Source organism: Phocoena sinus, chromosome X, assembly GCF_008692025.1.
Source record: "Phocoena sinus isolate mPhoSin1 chromosome X, mPhoSin1.pri, whole genome shotgun sequence".
NCBI classification, from domain to species: Eukaryota; Metazoa; Chordata; class Mammalia; order Artiodactyla; family Phocoenidae; genus Phocoena; species Phocoena sinus.
Window position 1 is genome coordinate 102,069,493 of NC_045784.1, and position 27,271 is coordinate 102,096,763.

General features: G+C 43.3%; 1 protein-coding gene across 8 annotated transcripts in view; it reads right to left on the reverse strand.

The window, feature by feature from the left end:
• Window positions 1–2,027: 2,027 nt before the first annotated feature.
• LOC116747839 (pre-mRNA-splicing factor CWC22 homolog) overlaps window positions 2,028–27,271 on the reverse strand; it is a 40,939-nt gene continuing 15,695 nt past the window's right edge. For 2 of the 8 annotated variants that reach the window (XR_004348124.1, XM_032620392.1), the window contains 2 exons: window positions 27,121–27,163; window positions 14,094–15,573 (listed from right to left, as the gene is read on the reverse strand). Coding sequence is in view for 5 of the 8 variants with exons in the window: in XM_032620392.1 (XP_032476283.1) it covers window positions 15,481–15,573; window positions 27,121–27,163 (136 nt within the window). In the remaining 3 variants the exon portion in view is untranslated. Of the gene's footprint in view, window positions 2,322–14,093; window positions 15,574–18,960; window positions 27,164–27,271 lie in introns of those variants that run through there. The other 6 variants (XR_004348123.1, XM_032620395.1, XM_032620391.1 and 3 more) reach the window with 4 other exon arrangements.

Below are 27,271 nucleotides of genomic sequence, written 5' to 3' on the forward strand. Positions count from 1 at the left end.
TGGGTGGACTTCTGTGGTGTAAGTGTTCTCCAGTTTGTGAGTCACCCACCCAGAGGTTATGGGATTGGATTTTATTGTGATTGCGCCCCTCCTACCATCTCATTGTGGCTTCTCCTTTGTCTTTGGATGTGGGGTGTCCTTTTTGGTGAGTTCCAGTGTCCTCCTGTCGATGACTGTTCAGCAGTTAGCCGTGACCCCAGTGCTCTCGCAGGAGGGAGTGAGAGCACGCCCTTCTACTCTGCCATCTTGAACCAATCTCTAGTCATTGATTTTTAATCTGTTCATATTTTTTCTTGTGAGGGTGGGAATAAGTTGCAAGTTCTTTACTTATTGGAGTGGAATCTTTACTTTAGATTTTAGACATTGTTTTCTTTAGCTCTTTGGACATATTAAAATATCTGATAAAAGTCCATGAAAAGGCATGGAAGAACCTTAAATGCATTATTACTAAATGAACAAAGCCAACTCAAAAAGGCTACATACTGGGACTTCCCTGGTGGTGCAGTGGTTAAGACTCCGCACTCCCAATGCAGGGGGCTGGGTTCGATCCTTGGTCGGGGAACTAGATCCCACATGTATGCCGCAACTAAGAGTTCACATGCCGCAACTAAGGAGCCCATGTGCTGCAACTAAGGAGCCTGCCTGCCACAACTAAGACCTGGCACAACCAAATAAATAAATGTTTAAAAAAAACTAAAAAGGCTACATATTGTATGATTCCAATTATATGCCATTGTGGAAAAGGTAAAATTATGGAGACAGAAAAAAAGACCAGTGACTGTCAGGGGTCGGGGTCGGGGAAGGGATGAGTAGGCAGAGCACAGAGGATTTTTAGGGCAGTGAAAATACTCTGTTCGATACTATAGTGATGGATACACGTCATAATACATTTGTCCAAATCCACAGAATGCATAACACCAATAGTCCCCTGGTTCATTCTCCAAACTCCTTTGGAGCATCTCTCCTCCTCACTCCTGATATCCAGTCACACGGCCTTTCATAGAACATATGAAACTTTCCCAATTCAGGATTTTTGCCCAACACCTTTCATCTGGCTTATTTATCTTTCAGGTTAAGCTTTCGTGTCCCTTCCTGGAGGGGCCTTCCTTGCCCTCACAACCTAAATCAGAATCCATTGTATTCTCTCTCCTTGTACCATGTTCCTTACGTGGACACACTTACCACCATTCATGTATTTATTAGTTTATTGTCTGAGTCCCTAGTAGGGAGGCAAATTTCATGACAGTAAGGAAAGCATCTGTCTTGCTCCCTGATGTACTCCCAGCACCTAGCCCAGGGCCCAAGTGGAGTAGGTAGGTGCTCAGTTGACACATGTGGAATGAGTGAATAAAGGAGGTTTATTCATCCACTCTGTGAGGTTGATGCCATTACCTCAGAGTAGTTTAGTGACTGCCACACAGCTAGCAAGTGGACATAAATGGGTGAGATCTCAGAATTAAGTTCTTAGGTGAATACACCATCTAGGAAAGTATTTGCTAAGGGGATGGAAAGTAGGGGTGGGGGAGGAGTGGGGTGTGGAGCAAGGCAGTTTGGACGATTCCAGACCAGTCACTCTCAGGGAAATGGTCCCCGGGGGAGGGGAAGGGGAGAACCTGCAACACATATGTTCAGCATTTTACATGTTGAAAATTATCTTCTGTTTTCATAATACAGACTGCCCTGGCTGGGAAGGATAATAGAAAATTATCCTTCTTCTGAGGACAGATTTTCCGATTTATGGGAAGGAAGCAGGTTTAAAAGGCGACAGGGAAACTGCCCCCAGCTTTCTACCATTTCCCTAAGCAAGTAAAGGGCTGAGGGGCGTAGGAGATGTGTCGGCACGGGTGACGCCAGGACCACACTCGCGCAGGGGAAAGTGGATCTTGGTGGCATGGCGCCCCACAGGCTGCACATCCCTCCCCGCCGCAAAGACTCCCTTCCACAACACCCCCAGCCGGCCTGCACCTTACTTCTCAGACTCCACACGCCCCCCACCGCAGCCCTCCGCGAGCTCCACTTCACCCCACGTCACCTAGCAGTCACACATCAACCCACGAATGGCGAGAAGCTTGCAGGGAAGGCACGGCTGTGGGGAGTCCGCGCTCAGCGGCGGCGTGGAGCCGACTCCACAGCAGAGGGCGCCGGAGAGCCTCGCAGCGCCGGCCCGCCGGACGCTCGCGCGCAGGGGCCGCCTCCATGCCGGGTAGCTCGCAGGCAGGTAGTAAGCCAAGGCCGCCAGCCACGCCCTTCTAAGAAACAGACTCTTCCCGACTTCCGAGGCTCCGCAGTGAGTTCGCTACTTTGAATGGCCCTATGGATAGCTGCAAAATAAAGGTTAATTGCTATTATTATTATCATTTATCACATGTATCGGTAACAGGTGATCTTAAGAAAGAAGCCAAGGATCTATGGAATAAGAACAGAAGTGCAGATTGTGTTTGGGTAGTTTGCTTTTGTTTCTTTTGTGGTTTGGGTTTCAGGGTGTGCTATTTCGGCATATAGTGTTTTTTGTTTGTCTGTTTCTTAAGGTATAGGTTAAAAATTGTCTTTGTGGGGAGATTGAGATTGACATATATACACTACTATATATAAAATACATCACTAATAAGGACCCACTGTATAGCACAGGGAACTCTACTCAGTACTCTGTAATGACCTACATGGGAAAAGAATCTAAAAAAGAGTGGATATATGTATATGTATAACTGAATCACTTTGCTGTACACCTGAAACTAACACAACATTGTAAATCAACTATACTGCAATAAAAATGAATTTTAAAAATTGTCTTTCTGGGAAAAGACTTATTCTTCTAGAGTGATTTGACACATTTCTGGAGAAATGCATTAACATTCCCTTCACAAAAAACTGATGGGAAGGGGATAATGGGAACAACAACTTCATATGCCAAGGAAAACAGATAAGGTGTGAGGAAACCATTTATTGACATTTAAACCCCCACACGCCCTTTTTGTATTTTTTTTTTAAATAAAGAACTTCTCTAGGAATGAAATTGACCAAGTCAAAGAACATTAGACCTGGAAGGAATTTTCGAAATTAAACCACCTTCTCATTATTATATATGTGGAACAGGAGGCGCAGAGAGGATAAGTGTCGTTCAAAGTCGCGGAACACCTGTGTGCAGTCAGGGCTGATTTCCAGTCTGGAGCTCAAGTGGGAAGCAGTATCTCTCAGGGAAAGGACAGTAGTGTGATGTTTAAGGATTTTATTCTTTATTAAGTAATTATTGTAGGAAAAGTTGGGAGAAGTTAACATTTGAATTTACCTAGAGTCCTACCACTTCGAAATGCTCATTGTATTTTTGCTGTATAATATTCCAGACTTCTTCATGTATGCAAATACTGGTAAAAATGCTGTATTTACTAAAATTGGATCATCCTATCCATACTTCTTTGCAATATAATTCCTAACAGATGCATAACTATTCTGTTGGATGGAGTGACTTTTATTAATTTAATCAGTCCCTTATGATAAACATATAAGCTTTTTCTAATGTTAAACTCTTATAAAAGATGCTGCACTAAACATTCCTGTTTGTACATCTTTTGCTGAAGTGATGTCTGCCTATTGTTCAGTTTGAATTTTTGTAGGAATGTAGTGCAACGGTATAGGCTGGGTTTGAACTCCAGCTCTGGAATTTACTGTGTGTCTTTGCACAAATCACAGCCTTTCTAGGCTCCAGTTTCCTCATCTTTAAGTGGAAGCAATCAGACTACTGATTGCCTACAGCTATTGGGAGGATTAAATGAGATAATACACGTAAAATAATTGGTTAGTGCCTAGCACATAGCAAATCCTCAATCAATATTAGCCATTATTATTATTATTACCACCATGACCCCTGAAGAAGGCTGTTTCTTCAAAATGACTCCCATAGTTTCTATTACTCTTTAAAAGAGAGTAATCAGAATTTCATAAAGAAGTTTTTAGGTGTAAAACTTTAGTAGTTAAATGAATATTTCCTATTTCTAACTTCATTTATCCAGAGGATAAATAATAAAGTGTGGGCTGTAGAGCTACTTAACCATGTTCTAGTTATAATAGGCTTACTGTCAGTCAAACCAGGAAATCATAGCTTTTCATTGGAAGTTCTTATGTAAAAATCAACTGCTTTGTGACAAATAAAACCACCCCTGATTCTTTCTTCTTTGGAAAATCCTCAAAGCACAGCTTATCCAAAAAAAACAGCAGAATATCTATGCTATCACCTATGCAGCTTCCCAGTGCCTTCAAGCTATTCTCTTCTGATTTTCTCTTGTATCCATGGGCCCACTATTTCTTATTCTTAATAGGTGTGGGAGAGAGCACAGAAGAAGTTGTTGCCTCTGAAGCTTTGCTTTTAATCTGGGAAGACACCATGAGTCACACTGGGACAGATTTCAGGTTCATGTTCCCATCTGAAGCTTTGGAAACTAGTCACTATTCCTACCAAAGCCTATACAGTTAACCCAAGCCTGTGTTACCCTTATTTCTCCAAGGGCTGTCAAAAAATAAGGAAACACTCACTCTGTTTTATTGATTGATTTGTATATTTTTAATTCAGGTATAGTTGATGTACAATAAGTTTCAAGTGTACAACATAGTGATTCACAATTTTTAAAGGTTATAGTACATTTATAGTTATTATAAAATATTGACTATATTTCCTGTGCTGTACAGTATATCTTTGTAGCTTATTTATGTTACACATAGTAGTTTGAGTCTCTTAATCCCCTTCTTCTATCTTGTCCCTCCCTACTGCGTCTCTTCCACTGGTAACCACTAGTTTGTTTTCTATATCTGTTGCCAAAATTCGGCCTTTGTTCACAGGTGCTGAATAGAAATGTGGAGACAGAGTTTTGGGTGAAGTAGGAAAGAACAGCTTTATCGCTTTGCCAGACAAAGGGGGCCACAGCAGGCTAATGCCCTCAAGACTGTGTGACCTACCCTAGAGGGGGTAGTGAGGACTCTTATAGTGTTCAAGGAGCAGGGCGTGATCAGATTCTTCTGATTGGTTGGTGGTGAGGTAAGTAGGGGTCAGCATCATCAACCTTCTGGTTCCAACCGGTCTGGGGGTCTCCGTGCTTGTGGGCAGCATACAGTTAACTTCTTCCACCTGGTGGGAGTTTCAGTCTCTGCAAAACAGCTCAAAGGAGATGGCTCAATATTATCTATAGTCCTTGAGGAGGAACTAAAGGTCCTTGACTTTGTTTAATGGCTAAAGTACTACTATTTTGTCTTGCTTGACTGTTTTCCTTTCTGCATTTTCTCACTTCTCTGATTTAATTTCTTCTTTTTTAAAATATTTATTTACTTATTTATTTATTTTTGGCTTCATTGGGTCTTCGTTGTTGGGTCTTCGTTGCTGCCCGTGGGCTTTCTCTAGTTGTGGCGAACAGGGGCTACTCTTCGTTGCAGTGCGCGGGCTTCTTATTGCAGTGGCTTCTCTTGTTGCAGAGCATGGGCTCTACGCACATGGGCATCAGTAGTTGTGGCACGCAGGCTCAGCAGTTGTGGCTCGTGGGCTCTAGAGCGCAGGCTCAGTAGTTGTGGCACATGGGCTTAGTTGCTCCGTGGCATGTGGGATCTTCCCAGATCAGAGCTTGAACCCGTGTCCCCTGCATTGGCAGGCGGCTTCTTAACCACTGCACCACCAGGGAAGTCCCTTAATTTATTCTCTGACTAAAGTTTTTCTACAGACAAAAGGCAGGCGGAGGACATGGGTAGGGGTCTATTCTGGGAAGGCCTCATAGGGTCTTTCTCAGTTACATATCTGTGAGTCTGTTTCTTTTCTGGCATATTCACTAGTTTGTTTTGTTTTTTAGATTCCACATATAAGTGATATCATATAGTATTTGTCTCTCTGACTTATTTCACTAAGCATAATACTCTCTAAGTCCATCCATTTTGCTGCAAATGCCAAATTTTCCTTTTTATGGCTGAGTAGTATTCCATTGTATATATAGATACCACATCTTCTTTATCCATTCCTCTGTTGATGGACACTTGGGTTGCTTCCATATCTTGGCTATTGTAAATAATGCTGCAATGAACACTGTGGTGCATGTATCTTTTCGAATTAGTGTTTTCAGTTTGTTTTCAGATATATACCCATGACCACTCACCCTCTTTGAGAAGCTGGATGGAATGTTCAGAGTTTGATGGCCTATCTCAGAAGTCAGCAGTCAGTGACCAAAATTCATGGCGGCCAGAAGATTTCCAAAATGCTGCCAGTAACTCCGTGCTTACTTACGGTTCCTTCCTCTTCTGCTCCACTGACACTGTGAACAGAGACACTCAACAGGATCGGTGGAATAAATGTGGTGGTTAAATGAGTCCTTCCTGGACACAACTCTTGTGGAATCTGAGCACCAAATGCTGGGAAATCCTTGCCTATAACTGAGGCCCGGAATGACCTCCCGTGTGTCTTTTGCCATGGTGTGCCATCCTTCTTTCCAGTAATGACCAGTTACACTCTATTATAGTGTCTCACACTTGTTGTAGTGGCTTTGACAATTTAGCTAGGCTAGAACTACGTTTCCCGGGATTGCCTTCCCTGTCCTGAATTAGGGTTGGCTGGAAGAAAAATTGGGGCAAGATTTGGGAGGTAGAAGTGAAGCCACAGCCATTATGTTCTGAAATTTGGTATAAGACCAGGTGCTATTGCCACTTGTGCACGTTGGCACTGACCCTCTGGCATATCTTTTTGGCATGGGACAGCAGTGGGGCCCGCAGTGACTCCACCCACAAGATCTCCTCCAACGTCTCCGGATCCTGGGTCGGGTGTGTGTGCAGCTCCGTGGCAAAGGATGGCAGTTCCTTCTCTAGATTGGAGACAGTAAGAGGCAGTTATAGGGTCCACAGAGTTTTGTGTCTTCATGGGTTTTAGTTTGTCCTCATGGGTTCAAGGGAATCCTTGCAGGTTCCAGTTGGTCTTTGCTCTCCCCCATTTCACATGCACTTGTCTGCCCAACTATTGGCCTTGAATATGTGCATTGACTTCAGGCCACCATCAAATGCAGAGGCAATAGCCTTTCATAGACTTCTTCCTCAGCTCCCACAACTGCATGAGATCTAATCCCTATAATAAATTCCCTCATTGTCTTTCACTCTGCTTCTCTGATCAAACCCTACAACTGTGTTTAGGTGAATCTTATTTTATACCCAAATTTGAAAGTCAGATACAGGATTACAGACATGACAAAAGAATGGTTTCTTTGTTTTTTGGCCGCGCTGTGCGGCATGTGGGATCTTAGTTCCCCAACCAGGGATTGAACCCATGCCCTCTGCATTGGAAGTGTGGAGTCTTAACCACTGGACCACCAGGGAAGCCCAAGAATTTTTTAAACTGAAGTATGGTTGATTTACAATATTGTGTTAGATTTAGGTGTGCAGCATAGTGATTCAGTTTTTTGTTTGCAGATTGTATTCTATTATAGGTTATTATATTACAAGGTATTGGATATAATTCCCTGTGCTATACAGTAAACCCTTGTTGCTTATCTATTTTATGTATAGTAGAGTGTATCTGTTAATCCCATATTCCTAATTTGTCCTTCACCCTCTCCCTCTCCACTTTGGTAACCGTACATTTGTTTTCTATGTCTGTTGAGTCTCTTTTTGTTTTGTATATAGATTCATTTGTATTATTTTTTAGATTCCACACAAGTGATATCATGCAGTATTTGTCTTTTTCTGTCTGACTTATTTCACTAAGCATAATATTCTCTAGGTCCATCCATGTTGCTGCAAATGACAATATTTCATTCTATTTTATGGCTGAGTAATATTCATATATATACACACACACACACATATATATATATATATATATATATATATCACATCCTTTTAAGCCAATCGTCTGTTGATGGGCGCTTGTGTTGTTTCCATGTCTTGGCTGTTTGTATATTTTGGATATTAACCCCTTGTTGGTTGCATTGTTTGAAAATATTTTCTCCCATTCAGTAGGTTGTCTTTTTGTTTTGTTGATGGTTTCCATTGCCGTGCATAAGCTTTTAAGTTGATTAAGTCCCATTTGTTTATTTTTGCTTATATTTCTTTTGCCTTGGGAGACCGATCTAAGAATATATTACTACAATTTATGTCAAAGAATGTTTCGCCTATGGTTTTTTCTAGGAGTTTTATGGTGTCATGTTTTACATTTAGGTTTTTAAACAATTTTGAGTTTATTTTTGTATACGGTGTGAGGGAGTTTTCTAATTTCATTGATTTACATGTGGCTGTCCAGCTTTCCCAATATCACTTGTTGAAGAGACTGTCTTTTCTCCATTGTATATTCTTGCCTCCTTTGTCATATATTAATTGGCCATAGGTGTGTGGGTTTATTTCTGGGCTCTCCATTCTGTTCCATTGATCTATGTGTCTGTTTTTGTGCCAGTACCATGCTGTTTTGATTACTGTGCCTGACAAAAGAACCTTTGATTTTTCAAAAGAAAAAAAAAAGATTTGTACGTGACAGTTAACTAACCATCTATTACCCTTGCTTTCGTTTTGATGTCAAACTCCTTTAAATTGTACTCTACGTTTATAGCCAACTTATTTTATTTTTCTTCCTCCCACTTTCTCTACAATCCCTTGAATATGACTCCTCCCTTACAAAACACTTTTTTACTTCAGTAGGGACTTACCAAACAGCACATCCAGGTCTCAGTCTTCTTTATTTCTTCTTCGTACTTCTTTACACAGTTGGCTGCTTTCTCTTTCTTGAATTTCTCTCCTCTCTTGGTTTCTGTAACCTGCAGTCTTTGGGATTTTCTCCTCTCTCTCCAACTGCTCCTTCTCTGTCTTGTTTGCTGACTTTTCTTCTCCCCACTCCTCAAGGTGCAGTTGTTGCCCAAAGCCCAGTTCTTAGCACTCTTGAATTCTCACTTTACCCTTTATCCCTTTATGATCTCCTCTGCTCTCATGGATTCAACCATCATCCCTTCACACTCATGATTTACAAACCTATGTCTTTATCTCTGCTGTCTCTCCTGAATGCCAGGATCATATTTCTAAGCGTTCATTGAGTTGCACAATGGTATCACTGTTCTTCAGTCATCCTGCTCAAAACTTCAGAGCTGTTCAACACTCTTCCCTCTAATCATCTTCAAATCCATGAGTGCTCTGACTCTCCCCTTCGTCCAGTTCCCCTTGCCAGGCCCTCATTTGGGCTTACTTTTACAACTTACTATTACAACAAACTCCTACTTGATTCCTAACTTTAGCTTCCACCTATCTCCTTTCCTACCCCCTGCAGCCTGTGTTACTTTCCCAAAATATGCATGGGTTTATGTAACTTCTTTGCTGGAAATATCTCCTGGTTCCCCCTTACATATATAATAAATACCTGCCAGTTTTGCACAGCACGGCCACATCTTGATTCCTTCCCTTTCAACCTCATGTCCTACGATACTCCAATTTCCCAGCATGCACAGTCTATGGATCCCTGGACATACCTGCCTGCTCCCAGCCTAGGGCCTTGGCTCAAGTCTTTTCTGCTTGGGCTCTGTACTATATTGAATTCCTAACCATCCTCTCTATCCAGGCTCAATTCTCACTCCTAGCTAGTGAATTGGGTAAGAATCTCTGAATCAGAGGTAGTTTTCATCAATAACATGAAAATAACAATACATATAATAGCAATAGCTCTCATGGCTCAAGTACTTGCCTACTGTGCCAGGCACTGTTATACATGTTTTACATGTATACATTCTTGTGTTCTTCCCAATAACTCCTCACCTGACATCTTCATGTCAGTGCGGACGTGGATACAGACTGACCTCACTCTTGATCCCTTTACTTGAGCATCGGCTGATGTTGGTTGAGTGCTCACCATGGGCCTTATCTTTTTTTTTGTTTTTGTTTTTGTTTTTTGCGGTACGCGGGCCTCTCACTGTTGTGGCCTCTCCCGTTGCGGAGCACAGGCTCCAGACGCGCAGGCTCAGTGGCCATGGCTCATGGTCCCAGCTGCTCCGCGGCATGTGGGACCTTCCCGGACCGGGGCACGAACCCGTGTCCCCTGCATCGGCAGGCGGACTCTCAACCACTGCGCCACCAGTGAAGCCCATGGGCCTTATCTTTATTACGTTATTTAAACCTCACAACACTGTAAGGCAGGTACCATCATGATATCCATTCTACAGATGTGGCAATTGAGGCACAGAGGGAGGTCAGCCAACTTGCCCAGGGTCACAGAGTGAGTAAATGGTGGGGCTGGGCGATCTGCCTCCATAATTTGTGGCTTCCTTCTCTGGCGTGGGCCGATCTGCCTCTCGAGACTGAGAACCCACAGCACGATGGCTGGGTCAGGCATTGTGACATTCCCCACATTGCCTGGCACAGGGCCCTGTATACCAGCAGCTGACATAGGCTTACTGACTGATGCTCGCAGGTACAAAAAGCGGCAGGAGGGACATTATTTTCACAGGAAAACATCCTGTCCTCGTTGAGAACTGCCAGAGGATAACCATCTCCCCTCTTACAGACCCTCATGAATACATAAATAAATAGAAAGTGACTGAAGTGGTGAATATAAAGCAGTGTGGTGTGGTCATCTGTAAAGTTTTATTAGAAATATTCAATCCCAAAGTGTTACTCCCCATGATGTAAGTAACCGCTACTCCCAAAGACAAGCTTCCAAAGAGCACATTAGTGATGCGTGCACAAATCTCACGTCACCTCTTCTCCTCCACACCTGCACTAAAGTGTCATTAAGAATGAGACATTTAAAGAATTTATAAATGGAATTAATTAATGACAAAAATGATTAATGTCCTCCAGGGTAAAGGTACCTAAGAGGCTGCTTAATCAAATCCCCTTGTCCCCTCAAAGGCAGGTTGGCTGACACAGCAGCCCAGGCTCTGTCTACCAGCTCCTCCTTCTCTGTTCCAACTCACTGGTGGACGAGGGGCCACATCTGAAAGTGCAGTGAGTAGAACCACTTCATCATCCGGGCAGGGCAGGGCTTGTCTATGAGTGAGGTTGAGCCATTCCACCCTGGTGTAATTTCTTTAAAAAGGGGATGATGATAATGATGATTGTGAAGGTAGAAATAGGATAAGTCATGTACAATGTCAAGCACAGGACCCATGGTTAGAAGCTATTCTTAGTATTCAGGATATTAACACGCCCCTGGGGACCTGTAAACACCTCTTGAAGAACCATAAAACCCTCAATCTGGCCTGGCTTTCATTTGGCCCTTCTTGGTGGGGAACAAGAATTCCAATATGGAGAACAGTATGGCGGTTCCTTAAAAAACTAAAAATAGAACTGCCATAGGACCCAGCAATCCCACTACTGGGCATATACCCTGAGAAAGCCATAATTCAAAAAGAGTCACGTACCACAATGTTCATTGCAGTTCTATTTACAATAACCAGGACATGGAAGCAACCTAAGTGTCCATCAACAGATGAATGGATAAAGAAGATGTTGCACATATATACAATGGAATATTACTCAGCCATAAAAAGGAACGAAATTGGGTTATTTGTAGTGAGGCGGATGGACCTAGAGTCTGTCATACAGTGTGAAGTAAGTCAGAAAGAGAAAAACAAATACCGTATGCTAACACATATATATGGAATCTAACAGAAAAAAAAGGTCATGAAGAACCTAGGGGCAAGACAAGAATAAAGACACAGACCTACTAGAGAATGGACTTGAGGATATGGGGAGGGGGAAGGGTAAGCTGTGACAAAGCGAGAGAGTGGCATGGACATATATACACTACCAAACGTAAAATAGCTAGCTAGTGGGAAGCAGCCGCATAGCACAGGGAGATCAGCTCGGTGCTTTGTGACCACCTAGCGGGATGGGATAGGGAGGGTGGGAGGGAGGGAGACGCAAGAGGGAAGAGATATGGGAACATATGTATATGTATAACTGATTCACTTTGTTATAAAGCAGAAACTAACACACCATTGTAAAGCAATTATACTCCAATAAAGATGTTAAAATAAAATAAATTTTAAAAAAAGAGGAGAAAGCTACCAAAAAAAAAAAAAAGGAATTCTGGAAGTTAGAGAAGAGACAGAGTGGGAGGGGTAGGGTGGGAGATGGGGTTCAGGAGAAAAGGGCGGCATGGGGAAGATGGAAACTCTCCCTGGTCTACAATACAGGCCCAAGTAAAGGGCAAACATGCGCCTATGTAGGGCACCTGCAGCCAGAGGTGTGGAGCAGAGTCCAGCGGACGATGCATAGCTCCACAGTTACGTCCAAAGTCGAAGGAAGGGCCCCTTGCACTGTAAACGTTCTTGGGAGCACTGATCACTGGCAGGGTTCTACACTTGCACTCTGACGTGGGTTAGTACAAATCTGGAGTACTTGTTGCATTCGGCAAGGGACAGGTTGGGTTTCTTGCAGCAGGCATCTGAGCACACAGAGTGCTCCGCAAACACAGCCCCAAGCTCCCACTATAATGCGCCCCAGGGAGCCAGAGCAAGCAGCTCCCTGATCATTTCATATGAACCACTAACCCGATTCGTGGACTTTGCGGGCGAATGTAACAGAACCAGAGTCCCATCCATTAGTTACCGACTTTCGGGGGGTTAGGGGGAGAGTCGTGCTCAGAGCCCACACGACAAGTCGTGCTCAGAGCCCACACGACGGTGGTGACCGGGCTGGGGCTGCTGGGGCCCCGTGTGCTTTCTCCAGCCCCACCTCTGTGTCTCTCGCTCCGGGGTAACTAAGGGCAACGAGCCTGCGCCCATCTAGGGGCCAGGCCGAGAGATGTTCTCCCAACATTTTTCCCGGGCCCCGGGGGTGAGTGAGGTCTCATTCCCATGCCCCTCCCCCGCCTCAAGTTGGCACCCCTCTACGGTCACTCCCTGGCCTCGTGCACGCCTCAGCGGGTCCCACCCACTGCAGGCCAGGTGGGGGCGGGCACCTAACCATGAGCGGGTACGCACTGCACCTGCGACAGACACGCTATAACCGGGACCAGGCGCCAAAAAGAGGACCTGACCTGGCCACTGGCCCTAGCTCTATCCCCGACGAGGGCATCCCCACAGATCCCAGCGCAGCTTTATCCACAGCACTCAAGACGTGGAGCCTCGGCTCGTATGGGGGCGGGGCAGTGGAGTAGCCTTGATGATACTGGCTATCACAGCCCGAGTCCGTGAAGACCGGGAAGAACCACAAGGCCAGTGCCCGGACCGGGACAGGTGCTTTGGCAAAGCCCAGGAAATGCCCTTTCCCTGGGAGAGGCGAGTGGACGGGATGCTGCTGCGGCTCAGTGACGGCCCTTCGCCTCCCTATAGGCTCTCTCTTTGCCTTTCCCCCTTTTCAGATATGAAGCCCTCCGTGATCTCAGCGATGGATGGTAGCGGGAGGTGAAGAGGAGGCAATGTGGTCCGAACTGGGGCGGGGGAGGACGAGGAGGCGGTGGCCAGGAGCCCACAAAGCAGCAGCAGCAGGAGCTGACCTCCCCAGGTCCCTGAGGGGCGGAAGCCTGGGGACAGGTAGCGGCGCTTCTACCGCATCACATTCACCCCTTTGCAGCTACGGATGGAGAGCCTTTTACACCGCACTGGATACCCCGCCGTGTTCCCCAAGTACGCGGCTAGCCCTGGAGGTGCCTAGCTCTCCAGGGGGCTCGGTTGTCTCTGGGTGTCTCTGGCTCTCTTCCGGAGTCTGAGCCAAAAGCCACCTAGAGGGCCCAAGGCCACCAGGGCCCCTCCCCCAGGACTCTGGGGTGGGGGCAATACGTACCGGGCATCAAGGTAAATATTTTCATGCGGTATTTAAATCCATCAAGTAGGGAAACTTTGGCCGGAGGCCTGTTTTGTAAATAACGTTTTGTTGGAACCGTGCATGAGGCACGGTGGAGCAAGTGCAGGGTCAGAGTCTACCTATGTTTAAATTTTGGTAATATTTTCATCATGGGCTATTTTTGCACTAATTTTGGTATTTGTTAAATACTACACTAAAACATCATTTATCTTGATTACTGACTTTTTTGGTGTCCCATTAAATTTTGCGTGGGAGGGAAAACCACCTGCTAAGGCGAGCCTGGAGCTGGGTATTACAGAAAAGTGTACTGTGGTGGGGGGCATGAAGGGGATAGAAAATTTAAAACAACAATGAAATAACATCCATATATTTAATTTCATCCACATCTCAGAATACTGAACATTTGTGATTTTCTTCTCTCAGAAAGGAGCTTGCAAGACACATGGATGATACTGAAGCCAAGGTGCAGGTGAGTAAACCTGAAAAAAACAACCTGGCAGGGCAGCCATCCTAAAACCTGCTTTGGGACTTGGACATCTTTGTCATGGACATTCTCACGTTTGTTTGTTTTTATTGCCTTTTCCATGATTGGAAAATAAGTTTTTGAACTTTGGGGGCTTTAAGGGGTAGTAAATGGGATCAGTAAATTCCAGTTTATGGAAACTGCCCATCATTCCCAAAGAAGAAAAAATAGAACACAGCCACTTTTCCTACACCTGTGGTATCTATCCATCTGAATATATATAGATATGTGTTTTTTCCAATAAAATTCAAGTCCTCCTAACACAAGTATCCTTTAGGGAGGATGTTAGCCCTCCTTAAAGCAATACTTCTATCTTCCATGCAGTCATGTTGGGACTCAATCTGACCTGGAAGTATTTACATTAATACACTGAGGAGCTGGGTTATAAGAGGGTTCAACAGTGCTAAATTATTTAAAATATTCAAAACCAAGCATAAACTCTGAGGTAAAATGAGTGATTCTGTAAACATTTCAGCACTGGTGCAAGGGAGTAATTGGTCCAGAGAACACACTATAGGAGTAACTAGCTTAGATGCAATGAGACAGATGGGGTTGACAACTTAAAGTTCAAGTCCTCCTGCTGTTGTTTTTCAGCATTTGGTAAAGCAAGGTAGGGAGTGGTAGCCCTAAAGTTGTCTAAGAAGACAAAAACAAAAAAGAACAATTATGGATAAAATTCCACTGACCCAAAAAGGGTGAAAATGAGAATTCTAATATATTGTCAAAATATGCCTTGGAGATATCACACAAAATCAATGTTGTGAAACTACCAAATGCATAAATGAATATTCTCTTGAGGAACTTCTCATCTAAGGACTTTTTTCCCTTTTGATGGTACAATTAGGAACAAGTGGGTTTTGTGGAACTTTTTGGTGCTGGTGGGGTGGCTGTCAATTCAGGGTAGAGTTGGACCTGTGTTAATCTGAAGTTCCTTTTCATTTCCTCAAGCAGGGATGACTTATTTCTAGGTCATGGAATCAAGAGGTGACTACTTGAGATCACAGAAAACCTTAGGTTGCATCAAGGAAGTATTGGTAGGAGGAAAAATCAGGATGAGCTTATTATTAGCTTTGCTGCAGAGAGCGTGTGTGAGGGCAGTGATGGACACGGGCTGCAGAGCTGGTGGTGGGGTCTGGAAAGCAGTGCTGGCGGCCTAAGGCCACGGGCTGGGCTCACAGTCAGGTCTGGCCAGGGCTTGGGAGGCACAGGCCTCTGCTTTCTCAAGCAGGCAAAGCAAACTCAGAGGAAAAGAAAAACTGAAGTTTTGGTGGCTTGCTTCTCCTGGGTTTACGTAGTGGTCTCTTAATGGAGTTCTGAAGGGAAAAGGAACCACAAGAAAAAAATAAGGAAAAAGAATGTTCTCATCTATTTCCAAACTACAGCATGAACCCCAAAGAACCTCCTTTTCTCTCTTTTTTTTAAATTGAGGTATAATTGATATACATTAGTTTCAGGTGTACAACAAAATGATTTGATATTTGTAAATATTGCAAAATGATCACCACAATAAGTCTAGTTAACATCCGTCACCAAACCCAAAATTTTTTTTCTTATGATAATTTTTAAGATTTACTCTCTTAGCAACTTTCAAATTAGTACTATTAGTACTTTCAATAGTACTATTAACTGTAGTCACCATACTGTACATTACACTCCCCATGACTTAAGTTTGTACCTTTGACCCCCTTCACCCATTTCTCCTACCTCCCTCCTCTGGCAACCACCAATCTGTTCTATGAGCTTGTTTTCTTTTCTTTTCTTTTTTTTTTTTTTGCTGTACGTGGGCCTCTCACTGTTGTGGCCTCTCCCGTTGCGGAGCACAGGCTCCGGACACGCAGGCTCAGCGGCCATGGCTCACGGGCCTAGCCGTACCGCGGCATGTGGGACCTTCCTGGACCGGGGCACGAACCCGTGTCCCCTGCATCGGCAGGCAGACTCTCAACCACTGCGCCACCAGGGAAGCCCCTATGAGCTTGTTTTCTTTAATTGACGGGGGGTTGTTGTTTGTTTATTGCTTTTAGATTCCTCCATGTAAAAGTGAGATCACACATTATCTGTCTTTCTGATTTATTTCACTTAGCATAATGCCCTCAAGGTCCATCCATGTTGTAGCAAGTGTAAGATTTCATTCTTTTTTGTGGCTGAAAAATATTCCACTGTATATACAGGCACACCTCATTTATTGTGCTTCACTTTATTGCACTTTGCAGATATTGTGGTGTTTTCTTTTTTTAAAACAAATTGAAGATTTACGGCCACCCTGCATCAAGCAAGTCCACTGGTGCCATTTTTCCAACAGCATTTGCTCACTTCTTGTCTCTATGTCACATTTTGGTAATTCTGGTGATATTTCAAACTTTTTCATCATTATTATATTTGTTATAGTGATCTGTGATCAGTGATCTCTGTTTCTATTGCAGAAATATTACAATTTGCTGAAGGCCCAAGATGGTGGTTAGCATTTTTAGCAATAAAGTATTTTTTATTTTTCACGGCTTAAACAACAGAAATTTATTTATTTTTTATTGTTATTTTTTTAACATCTTTATTGGAGTATACTTGCTTTACATTGGTGTGTTAGTTTCTGCTTTATAACAAAGTGAATTGGTTATACATATACATATGTCCCCATATCTCTTCCCCCTTGCATCTCCCTCCCTCCAACCCTCCCTATCCTACCCTGCTAGGTGGTCACAAAGCACCGAGCTGATCTCCCTGTGCTATGCAGCTGCTTCCCACTAGCTATCTATTTTACGTTTGGTAGTGTATATATGTCCATGTCACTTTCTCACTTTGTCCCAGCTTACCCTTCCCCCTCCCCATATCCTCAAGTCCATTCTCTAGTAGGTATGCATCTTTATTCCCATCTTGCCCCTAGGTTCTCCATGACCATTTTTTTTAAGATTCCATATATATGTGTTAGCATATGGTATTTGTTTTTCTCTTTCTGACTTACTCTGTATGACAGACTCTAGGTCCATCCACCTCACTACAAATAACTCAGTTTCATTCCTTTTTATGGCTGAGTAATATTCCATTGTATATATATGCCACATCTTCTTTATCCATTCATCTGTCGATGGACACTTAGGCTGCTTCCATGTCCTGGCTATTGTAAATAGAGGTGCAGTGAACATTGTGGTACATGACTCTTTTTGAATTATGGTTTTCTCAGGGTATATGCCCACTAGTGGGATTGCTGGGTCGTACGGCAGTTCTATTTTTAGTTTCTTAAGGAACCTCCATACTGTTCTCCATAGTGGCTGTATCAATTTACATTCCCACCAACAGTGCAAGAGGGTTCCCTTTTCTCCACACCCCCTCCAGCATTTATTGTTTGTAGATTTTTGATGATGGCCATTCTGACCAGTGTGAGATGATATCTCATTGTAGTTTTGATTTGTATTTTGCTAATGATTAATGATGTTGAGCATTCTTTCATGTGTCTGTTAGGCAATCTGTATATCTTCTTTGGAAAAATGTCTATTTAGGGCTTCTGCCCATTTTTGGATTGGGTTATTTTTTCAGTATTGAGCTGCTTGTAAATTTTGGAGATTAATCCTTTGTCAGTTGCTTCATTTACAAATATTTTCTCCCATTCTGAGGGTTGTTTGTCTTGTTTATGGTTCCTTTGCTGTGAAAAAGCTTTTAAGTTTCATTAGGTCCCATTTGTTTATTTTTGTTTTTATTTCCATTTCTCTAGGAGGTGGGTCAGAAAGGATCTTGCTGTGATTTATGTCATAGAGTGCTCTGCCTGTGTTTTCCTCTAAGAGTTTGATGGTGTCTGGCCTTACACTTAGGTCTTTAATTCATTTTGAGTTTATTTTTGTGTATGCTGTTAGGGAGTGTTCTAATTTCATTCTTTTACATGGAGCTGTCCAGTTTTCCCAGCACCACTTATTGAAGAGGCTGTCTTTTCTCCACTGTATATTCTTGCCTCCTTTATCAAAGATAAGGTGACCATATGTGCGTGGGTTTATTTCTGGGTTTTCTATCCTGTTCCACTGATCTGTATTTCGGTTTCTGTGCCAGTACCATACTGTCTTGATTACTGCAGCTTTGTAGTATAGTCTGATGTCAGGGAGTCTGATTCCTCCAGCCCCGTTTTTCTTTCTCAAGATTGCTTTGGCTATTCAGGGTCTTTTGTGTTTCCATACAAATTGTGAAACTTTTTGTTCTAGTTCTGGGAAAAATGCCAGTGGTGGTGTGATAGGGATTGCATTGAATCTGTAGATTGCTTTGGGTAGTAGAGTCATTTTCACAAAGTTGAATCTTCCAATCCAAGAAAATGGTATGTCTCTCCAACTATTTGTATCATCTTTAATTTCTTTCATCAGTTTCTTATAATTTTCTGCATACAGGTCTTTTGTCTCCTTATGTAGGTTTATTCCTAGATATTTTATTCTTTTTGTTGCAATGGGTAATGGGAGTGTTTTCTTAATTTCTCTTTCATATTTTTCATCATTAGTGTATAGAAATGCAAGAGATTTCTGTGCATTAATTTTGTATCCTGCAACTTTACCACATTCACTGATTAGCTCTAGTAGTTTTCTGGTAGCATCTTTAGGATTCTCTATGTATAGTATCATGTCACCTGCAAAGTGACAGCTTTACTTCTTCTTTTCCAATATGGATTCCTTTAATTTCTTTTTCTTCTCTGATTGCTGTGGCTGAAACTTCCAAAGCTATGTTGAATAACAGTGGTAAGAGTGGGCAACCTTGTCTTGTTCCTGAACTTAGTGGAAATGGTTTCAGTTTTTCACCATTGAGGACAATGTTGGCTGTGGGTTTGTCATATATAGCCTTTATTATGTTGATGAAAGTTCCCGCTATGCCTACTATCTGGAGGGTTTTTTTTTTTTTTTTTTTTGGCGGTACGCGGGCCTCTCACTGTTGTGCCTCTCCCTTTGCAGAGCACAGGCTCCGGACACCCAGGCTCAGTGGCCGTGGCCCACAGGCCCAGCCACTCTGTGGCATGTGGGATCCTCCCGGACCAGGGCACGAACCCGTGTCCCCTGCATCGGCAGGCGGACTCCCAACCACTGTGCCACCAGGGAAGCCCCTGGAGGGTTTTTATCATAAATAGGTGTTGAATTTTGCCAAAAGCTTTCTCTGCATCTATTGAGATGATCATATGGTTTTTCTCCTTCAGTTTGTTAATATGGTGTATCACGTTGATTGATTTGCATATATTGAAGAATCCTGCTTCCCTGGGATAAATCCCACTTGATCATAGTATATGATCCTTTTAATGTGCTGTTGGATTCTGTTTGCTAGTATTTTGTTGAGGAATTTTGCATCTATGTTCATCAGTGATATTGGCCTGTAGTTCTCTTTCTTTGTGACATCTTTGTCTGGTTTTGGTATGAGAGTGATGGTGGCCTCATAGAATGAGTTTGGGAGTGTTCCTCCCTCTGCTATATTTTGGAAGAGTTTGAGAAGGATAGGTGTTAGCTCTTCTCTAAATGTTTGATAGAATTCACCTGTAAAGCCATCTGGTACTGGGCTTTTGTTTGTTGGAAGATTTTTAATCATAGTTTCAATTTCAGTGCTTGTGATTGGTCTGTTCATATTTTCTATTTCTTCGTGGTTCAGTCTTGGAAGGTTGTGCCTTTCTAAGAATTTGTCCATTTCTTCCAGGTTGCCCATTTTATTGACATATAGTTGCTTGTAGTAATCTCTCATGTTGCTTTGTATTTCTGCAGTGTCAGTTGTTACTTCTCCTTTTCCATTTCTAATTCTACTGATTTGAGTCTTCTCCCTTTTTTCTTGATGAGTCTGGCTAATGGTTTATCAATTTTGTTTATCTTCTCAACACACCAGCTTTTAGTTTTATTGATCTTTACTATCATTTCCTTCATTTATTTTTCATTTATTTCTGATCTGATCTTTATGATTTCTTTCCTTCGGCTAATTTTGGGGGTTTTTGTTCTTCTTTCTCCAACTGCTTTAGGTGTAAGGTTAGGTTGTTTATTTGAGATGTTTCTTGTTTCTTAAGGTAGGATTGTATTGCTATAAACTTCCCTCTTAGAACTGCTTTTGCTGCATCCCATAGCTTTTGGGTCGTCGTGTTTTCAGTGTTATTTGATTCTAGGTATTTTTTTATTTCCTCTTTGATTTCTTCAGCAATCTCTTAGTTATTAAGTAGTGTTTTATTTAGCCTCCATGTGTTTGCGTTTCTTACACATTTTTTCCTATAATTGATATCTAGTCTCATGGCGTTGTGGTCGGAAAAGATACTTGATAAGATTTCAATTTTCTTAAATTTACTGAGGCTTGATTTGTGACCCAAGATATGATCTATCCTGGAGAATGTTCCATGAGCACTTGAGAAGAATGTGTATTCTGTTGTTTTTGGATAGAATGTCCGTAAATATCAATTAAGTACATCTTGTGTAATGTATCATTTAAAGTTTGTTTCCTTATTTATTTTCATTTTGAATGATGTGTCCATTGGTGAAAGTGGGGTGTTAAAGTCCCCTACTATAATTGTGTTACTGTCGATTTCCCCTTTTATGGCTGTTAGTATTTGCCTTGTGTATTGAGGTGCTCCTATGTTGGGTGCATAAACATTTACAATTGTTTTATCTTCTTCTTGGATTGATCCCCTGATCATTATGTAGTGTCCTTCTTTGTCTCTTGTAATAGTCTTTAAAGTCTATTTTTTCTGATATGAGAATAGCTACTCCAGCTTTCTTTTGATTCATTTGCATGGAATATCTTTTTCTATCCCCTCACTTTCAGTCTGTATGTGTCCCTAGGTCTGAAGTGGGTCTCTTGTAGACAGCATATATACGGGTCTTGTTATTTTATCCATTCAGTCTATCTATATCTTTTGGTTGGAGCATTTAATCCATTTACATTTAAGGTAATTATCAATATGTATGTTCCTATTCCCATTTTCTTAATTGTTTGGGGTTTATTATTGTAGGTCTTTTCCTTCTCTTGTGTTTCCTACCTGGAGAAGTTCCTTTAGCATTTGTTGTAAAGCTGGTTTGCTGGTGCTGAACTCTCTCAGCTTTCGCTTGTCTGTAAAGGTTTTAATTTCTCCGTCAAATCTGAATGAGATCCTTGCTGGGTAGAGTAATCTTGGTTGTAGGTTTTTCTCCTCCATCACTTTAAATATGTCCTGCCACTCCCTATTGGCTTGCAGAGTTTCTGTTGAAAGATCAGCTGTTAACCTTATGGGGATTCACTTGTGTGTGACTTGTTGTTTTTCCCTTGCTGCTTTCAATGTTTTCTATGTATTTAATTTTTGATAGTTTAGTATGTGTGTTGGCATGTTTCTCCTTGGATTTATCCTGTATGGGACTCTCTGCACTTCCTGGACTTGATTAACTATTTCCTTTCTCATATTAGGGAAGTTTTCAACTATAATCTCTGCAAATATTTTCTCAGTCTCTTTCTTTTTCTCTTCTTCTTCTGCAACCTCTATAATTCGAATGCTGGTGCATTTAATGTTGTCCCAGAAGTCTCTGAGACTGTCCTCAGTTCTTCACATTCTTTTTTCTTTTTTCTGCTCTGCAGTAGTTATTCCCACTATTTTGTCTTCCAGGTCACTTATCCGTTCTTCTGCCTCAGTTATTCTGCTATTGATCCCTTCTAGAGAATTTTGAATTTCATTTATTGTGTTGTTCATCACTGTTTGTTTGCTCTTTAGGTCTTCTAAGTCCTTTTTAAACGTTTCTTATATTTTCTCCATTCTATTTCCAAGATTTTGGATCATCTTTACTATCATTATTCTGAATCCTTTTTCAGGTAGACTGCCTATTTCCTCTTCATTTGTTAGGTCTGGTGGGTTTTTGCCTTGCTCCTTGATCTGCTGTGTCTTTCTCTGTCTTCTCATTTTGCTTAACTTACTGTGTTTGGGGTCTCCTTTTCGCAGGCTGCAGGTTCGTAGTTCCCATTGTTTTTGGTGTCTGTCCCCAGTGGCTAAGGTTGGTTCAGTGGGTTGTGTAGGCTTCCTGGTGGAGGAGACTAGTACCTATTCTGGTGGATGAGGCTGGATCTTGTCTTTCTGGTGGGCAGGTCCACGTTTGGTGGTGTTTTGGGGTGTCTGTGGGCTTATTATGATTTTAGGAATCCTCTGTGCTAGTGGATTGGGTTGGGTTCCTGTCTTGCTAGTTGTTTGCCATTGGGTGTCCAGCACTGTACCTTGCTGGTTGTTGGGTGGAGCTGGGTCTTGGCGTTGAGATGGAGATCTCTGGGAGATTTTCACCGTTTGATATTACGTGGAGCTGGGAGGCCTCTTGTGGACCAGTGTCCTGAACGTGGCTCTCCCACCTCAGTGGCACAGCCCTGACGCCTGGCTGGAGCACCAAGAGCCTCTCCTCCACACGGCTCAGAATAAAAGGAAGGAAGAAAGGAAAGAAAGAAAGAAGAAGATAAAATAATGTTATTAAATTAAAAATTATTAAGAAAAAAATTTTTTAATAAAATTAAAAAGAAACGGACAGAGAGAACCCTAGGACAAATGGTAAAAGCAAAGCTATACAGACAAAATCACGCACAGAAGCATATACATACACAGTCACAAAAAGAGAAAAAGGGAAAACAACATATATATCATTGCTCCCAAAGTCCACCTCCTCAATTTGGGATGATTTGTTGTCTATTCAGGTATTCCACAGATGCAGGGTACATCAAGTTGATTGTGGAGATTTAATCTGCTGCTCCTTAGGCTGCTGGGAGAGATTTTCCTTTCTCTTCTTTGTTTGCACAGCTCCTCGGGTTCAGCTGTGGATTTGGACCCACCTCTGCGTGTAGGTCGCTGGAGGGCATCTGTTCTTCGCTCAGACAGCATGGGGTTAAAGGAGCAGCTGATTCGGGGGCTCTGGCTCGCTCAGGCCGGGGGAAGGCAGGGGTACGGATGCGGGGCGAGCCTGCAGGTGCAGAGGCCGACATGACGTTGCACCAGCCTGAGGCGTGCCGTGCATTCTACTGGGGAAGTTGTCCCTGGATCACAGGACCCTGGCAGTGGTGAGATGCACAGGCTCCCAGCAGGGGCGGTGTGGATAGTGACCTGTGCTTGCACACAGGCTTCTTGTTGGCTCTAGCAGAAGCCTTAGTGTCTCCTGCCCATCTCTGGGGTCCACACTGATAGCCGCATCTCGCATCCGTCTCTGGAGCTCCTTTAAGCTGCGCTCTTAATCCCCTCTCCTCGTGTACCAGGAAACAAAGAGGCAAGAAAAAGTGTCTTGCCTCTTCAGCAGCTCCAGACTTTTTCCCAGACTCCCTCCTGGCTAGCTGTGGCACACTGGCCCCCTTCAGGCTGTGTTCACTCAGCCAACCCCAGTCCTCTACCTGGGATCTGACCTCCGAAGCCTGAGCCTCAGCTCCCAGACCCCTGCCCAACCCAGCGGGTGAGCAGACAAGCCTCTCAGGCTGGTGAGTGCTGGTCGGCACCATTCCTCTGTGCGGGAATCTCCCCGCTTTGCCCTCCGCACCTCTGTTGCTGCGTTCTCCTCCATGGCTCCAAGGCTTCCCCGCTCCGCCACCCGCAGTCTCGGCCCACGAAGGGGCTTCCTAGTGTGTGGAAACCTCTCCTCCTTCACAGCTCCCTCCCACTGGTGCAGGTCCCGTCCCTATTCTTTTGTCTGTTTTTGTTTTTTCTTTTGCCCTACCCAGGTACGTGGGGAGTTTCTTGCCTTTTGGGAGGGAGGTCTGAGGTCTTCTGCCAGCATTCAGCAGGTGTTCTGTAGGAGCTGTACCACATGTAGATTTCTGATGTATTTGTGGGGAGAAAGGTGATCTCTGCGTCTTACTCTTCCACCATCTTGAAGCTCCTCACCAATAAAGTATTATTTTTTTTTTGCGGTACGCAGGCCTCTCACTGTTGTGGCCTCTCCCATTGCGGAGCACAGGCTCCGGATGCACAGGCTCAGTGGCCATGGCTCACAGGCCTAGCCGCTCCGTGGCATGTGGGATCTGCCCGGACGGGGACACGAACCCATGTCCCCTTCATCAACAGGCAGACTCTCAATCACTGCGCCACCAGGGAAGCCCACCAATAAAGTATTTTTAAGGTATTTACATTGTGGGTTTTTTTTTTAATATTTATTTATTTATTTTTGGCTGCATTGGGTCTTCATTGCGCACGGGCTTTCTCTAGTTGCAGCGAGTGAGGGCTACTCTTTGTTGCCCGGGTTTCTCATTGCAGTGGCTTCTCTTGTTGCGGTGCATGGGCTCTAGGCGCACGGGCTTTAGTATTTGTGGTTCACAGGCTCAGTAGTTGTGGCACGTGGGCTGTAGAGTGCAGCCTCAGTAGTTGTGGCACACGGGCATAGTTGCTCCATGGCATGTGGGATCTTCCCAGACCAAGGCTCGAACCCATGTCCCCTGCATTGGCAGGCGGGTTCTTAACTACTGGGCCACCAGGGAAGCCCTTTATGTTGTTTCTTAAGACATAATGCTATTGCATACTTTAATAGACTACAGTATAGTGTAAAAATAACTTTTACATGTATTAGGAAACCAAAAAAATCCATGTGGCTCACTTTATTGCGATATTCGCTTTGTTGCAGTGGTCTGGAACCACACCGACAATATCTCTGAGATGTGCCTGTATACACATTTTCTTTATTCATTCATCCGTAGATAGACAATTGGGTTGTTTCCTTATCTATCGCAAATAATGCTGCAGTGAACACGGGGGTGCCACACTGTTGTTGACCTTGTTCTAAAATGCCTAGTTCCACTCTCCTGCCTTAGAACTCTTGTTGGTGTTGGGATCTCCTAGTTGAGGAGTAGGGCTGGCAGGACCTACTCCAGCAACATCACCTTCCATCCAGAATCCTGAACCTGGAGGTAGAACCGGGTTAGCTGACAGTGTCCTGAGCCCATGAAGACTGGAGGGTGGGGGCGGGTTGGCACATGCAGAATTGACAGTGGTCTGCCTCTTTCCCTCCGAATTATTGGCTGGGCAGAAACTGGGTTTGAATGGAGTTGAACCTAGTTAGGTTGAACTTTCCTTAGCATTAAAGACTAAGATATCAAGGCAGTGACCAGATCTTCAGCAACTCTCACGTCCCAGTAAGACAAGTCAAAACCCCACTGGGCCCCCCTTGCCAGACCACCTTTCTAACTTTCAAGATGTTTCAGAGGGTGAATGACTCCTTAGTCATCCTTGAAGGAAGCCTTCTGTCTAAAAATCCAACATGTTCCTTCCTATTAATTATTTACTTCAGACTGAAGATGGGGTTTTAAAATAGGGGCTGCCTCCCTCAGTATGACTTTGAAAGGGGTTGAGTTTTTACCATGCTCAGCTCCCCCCATCACCAGGGTGACATTGTCCCTAGTGAGGAGGGGCAGGGCAGCTCGACTGCTGTCAGAACACTAACATGTCTTTACCCTGTTACCAGGCAAAGCATTAACAGCAAGGACACAGTGCAATTCGCTAGCTGGTTTGCATGTAGGACATGCAAAATAGTTAAAGAATACTAAAAGTGGGAGGACAGGAACAAAGCAATAAGCCTAGACCAGAGCTTGGCACATATAGCCTATGATCACTAAGGGTGGGCTGAAGGGAGGGGTGCAGTATTAATTTTCCTAAGATATTTGAGCAATAATGAAATAGTTTCTTCCATTTCATCAATAGCACATAGATTTGCATGTTGTGTTTTTCTATTAAGACATTAACTGTTCAATATACTAAACCAATACCTTTTTTCTCTCTGATTAAAGTTTTGGTTTAAGAATGGGAGGGCCAAGTGTTGGAGATATCAGAGGGGTTTAATTCTCAGAAATACATCCCCTGTGGCCATGGGTCACCCTGTCATCATAATCCTGGATGGACCCTATAATGCCATATTTATTCTGCAACCCAACTGGAGTTGGGTTCCTCTGGTGCCACTGCAGCCCCAAATACCTGGGCCACCCATGCCATCCTTGCCTTGTCTGCCCTTGCCTCCTCCACCTATGCCTTCCTTTGGCTTAGCTTTGCTTGGCCTGGCATGGGTCCCTGTCATCAGCATTCATTTTCTAGTCCCTATCTTGTAAGACATGTTTTCTATGAGTTTTTCCAAAGTATTTTTTTGCCAGATTGAAATTTTTCATAGCACCTCAAGAGCAGTTCACCAAATGCCTAATAAATGAACTGAATAAATGAAAACAGTGCACTGTGTTTTTAATAGGGCATATTTTTTGTATTTTCAGTAAAGATGTGAATTCTCTTGTATATTTGTTTTTATGTGCCAAATGGGGTTAGTATGATATGGGTAAGAATTGCTAAGGAATGTCAAGAAGGTCTCTTTTCATGAGGTGACATCCCTAAGCACTATCACTAGACCCTGCACTTCTCAGATACATACACATGTAAGATGAGGTGGGAAAAGTCCCTAGTGAGAGAACAGTGTGCTGCAAAATGGGACCAAGCTCCATTCATGATGAGGAGCTCAGGCACAAGCCTGGACTCTAAAGGAACCTTCCTAAGAAATTACTATTCATAGGGCTTTATGGGAAGGTAGCATCCAAATATTCACCTAGTTTTGTTCTAGATGCTCCAGATTCTGTTCACTACCCTCCCTTTTTGTGAAGGATATAGGGGAACAAACCATTCTGGCCCAAAGGAACTTCTGCTTCAAAGGGAACACAAGAGGTGCCTCCATTGAGGCCAGAAAGAGGCTCTTCTCCCTTTTCACCCCTCCCCCCACCACAGGAGCCATATTGTTGTGTCTTCCCCGGCTCAGAAGTGACAATTATGCCTTCAAATGTATTTTGTCTCATTCAGCGTCCTTGAAAGGACGCTAGATCTGACGATTGAACACTAAAAGGGAACATTTTGGTTTACTGCTGCTGGAAGCAAGAGGGAGGCCCTGATTAATATTCCAGATTAATAGATCACTGAAAAGAAGTGGTCAGACCTTGGCTTTCTTCATGCTGTCTTCCTCATGTGAAACTGCCAGGCTAGAAAACAAAATAAAAATGAAGTGTGATAAAAAACTGAGGAATTACTGTTAAATTTTTAGGCATAGTAATGGTAATGTGGTTATGTTTAAAAAAGAATGTCTCTCT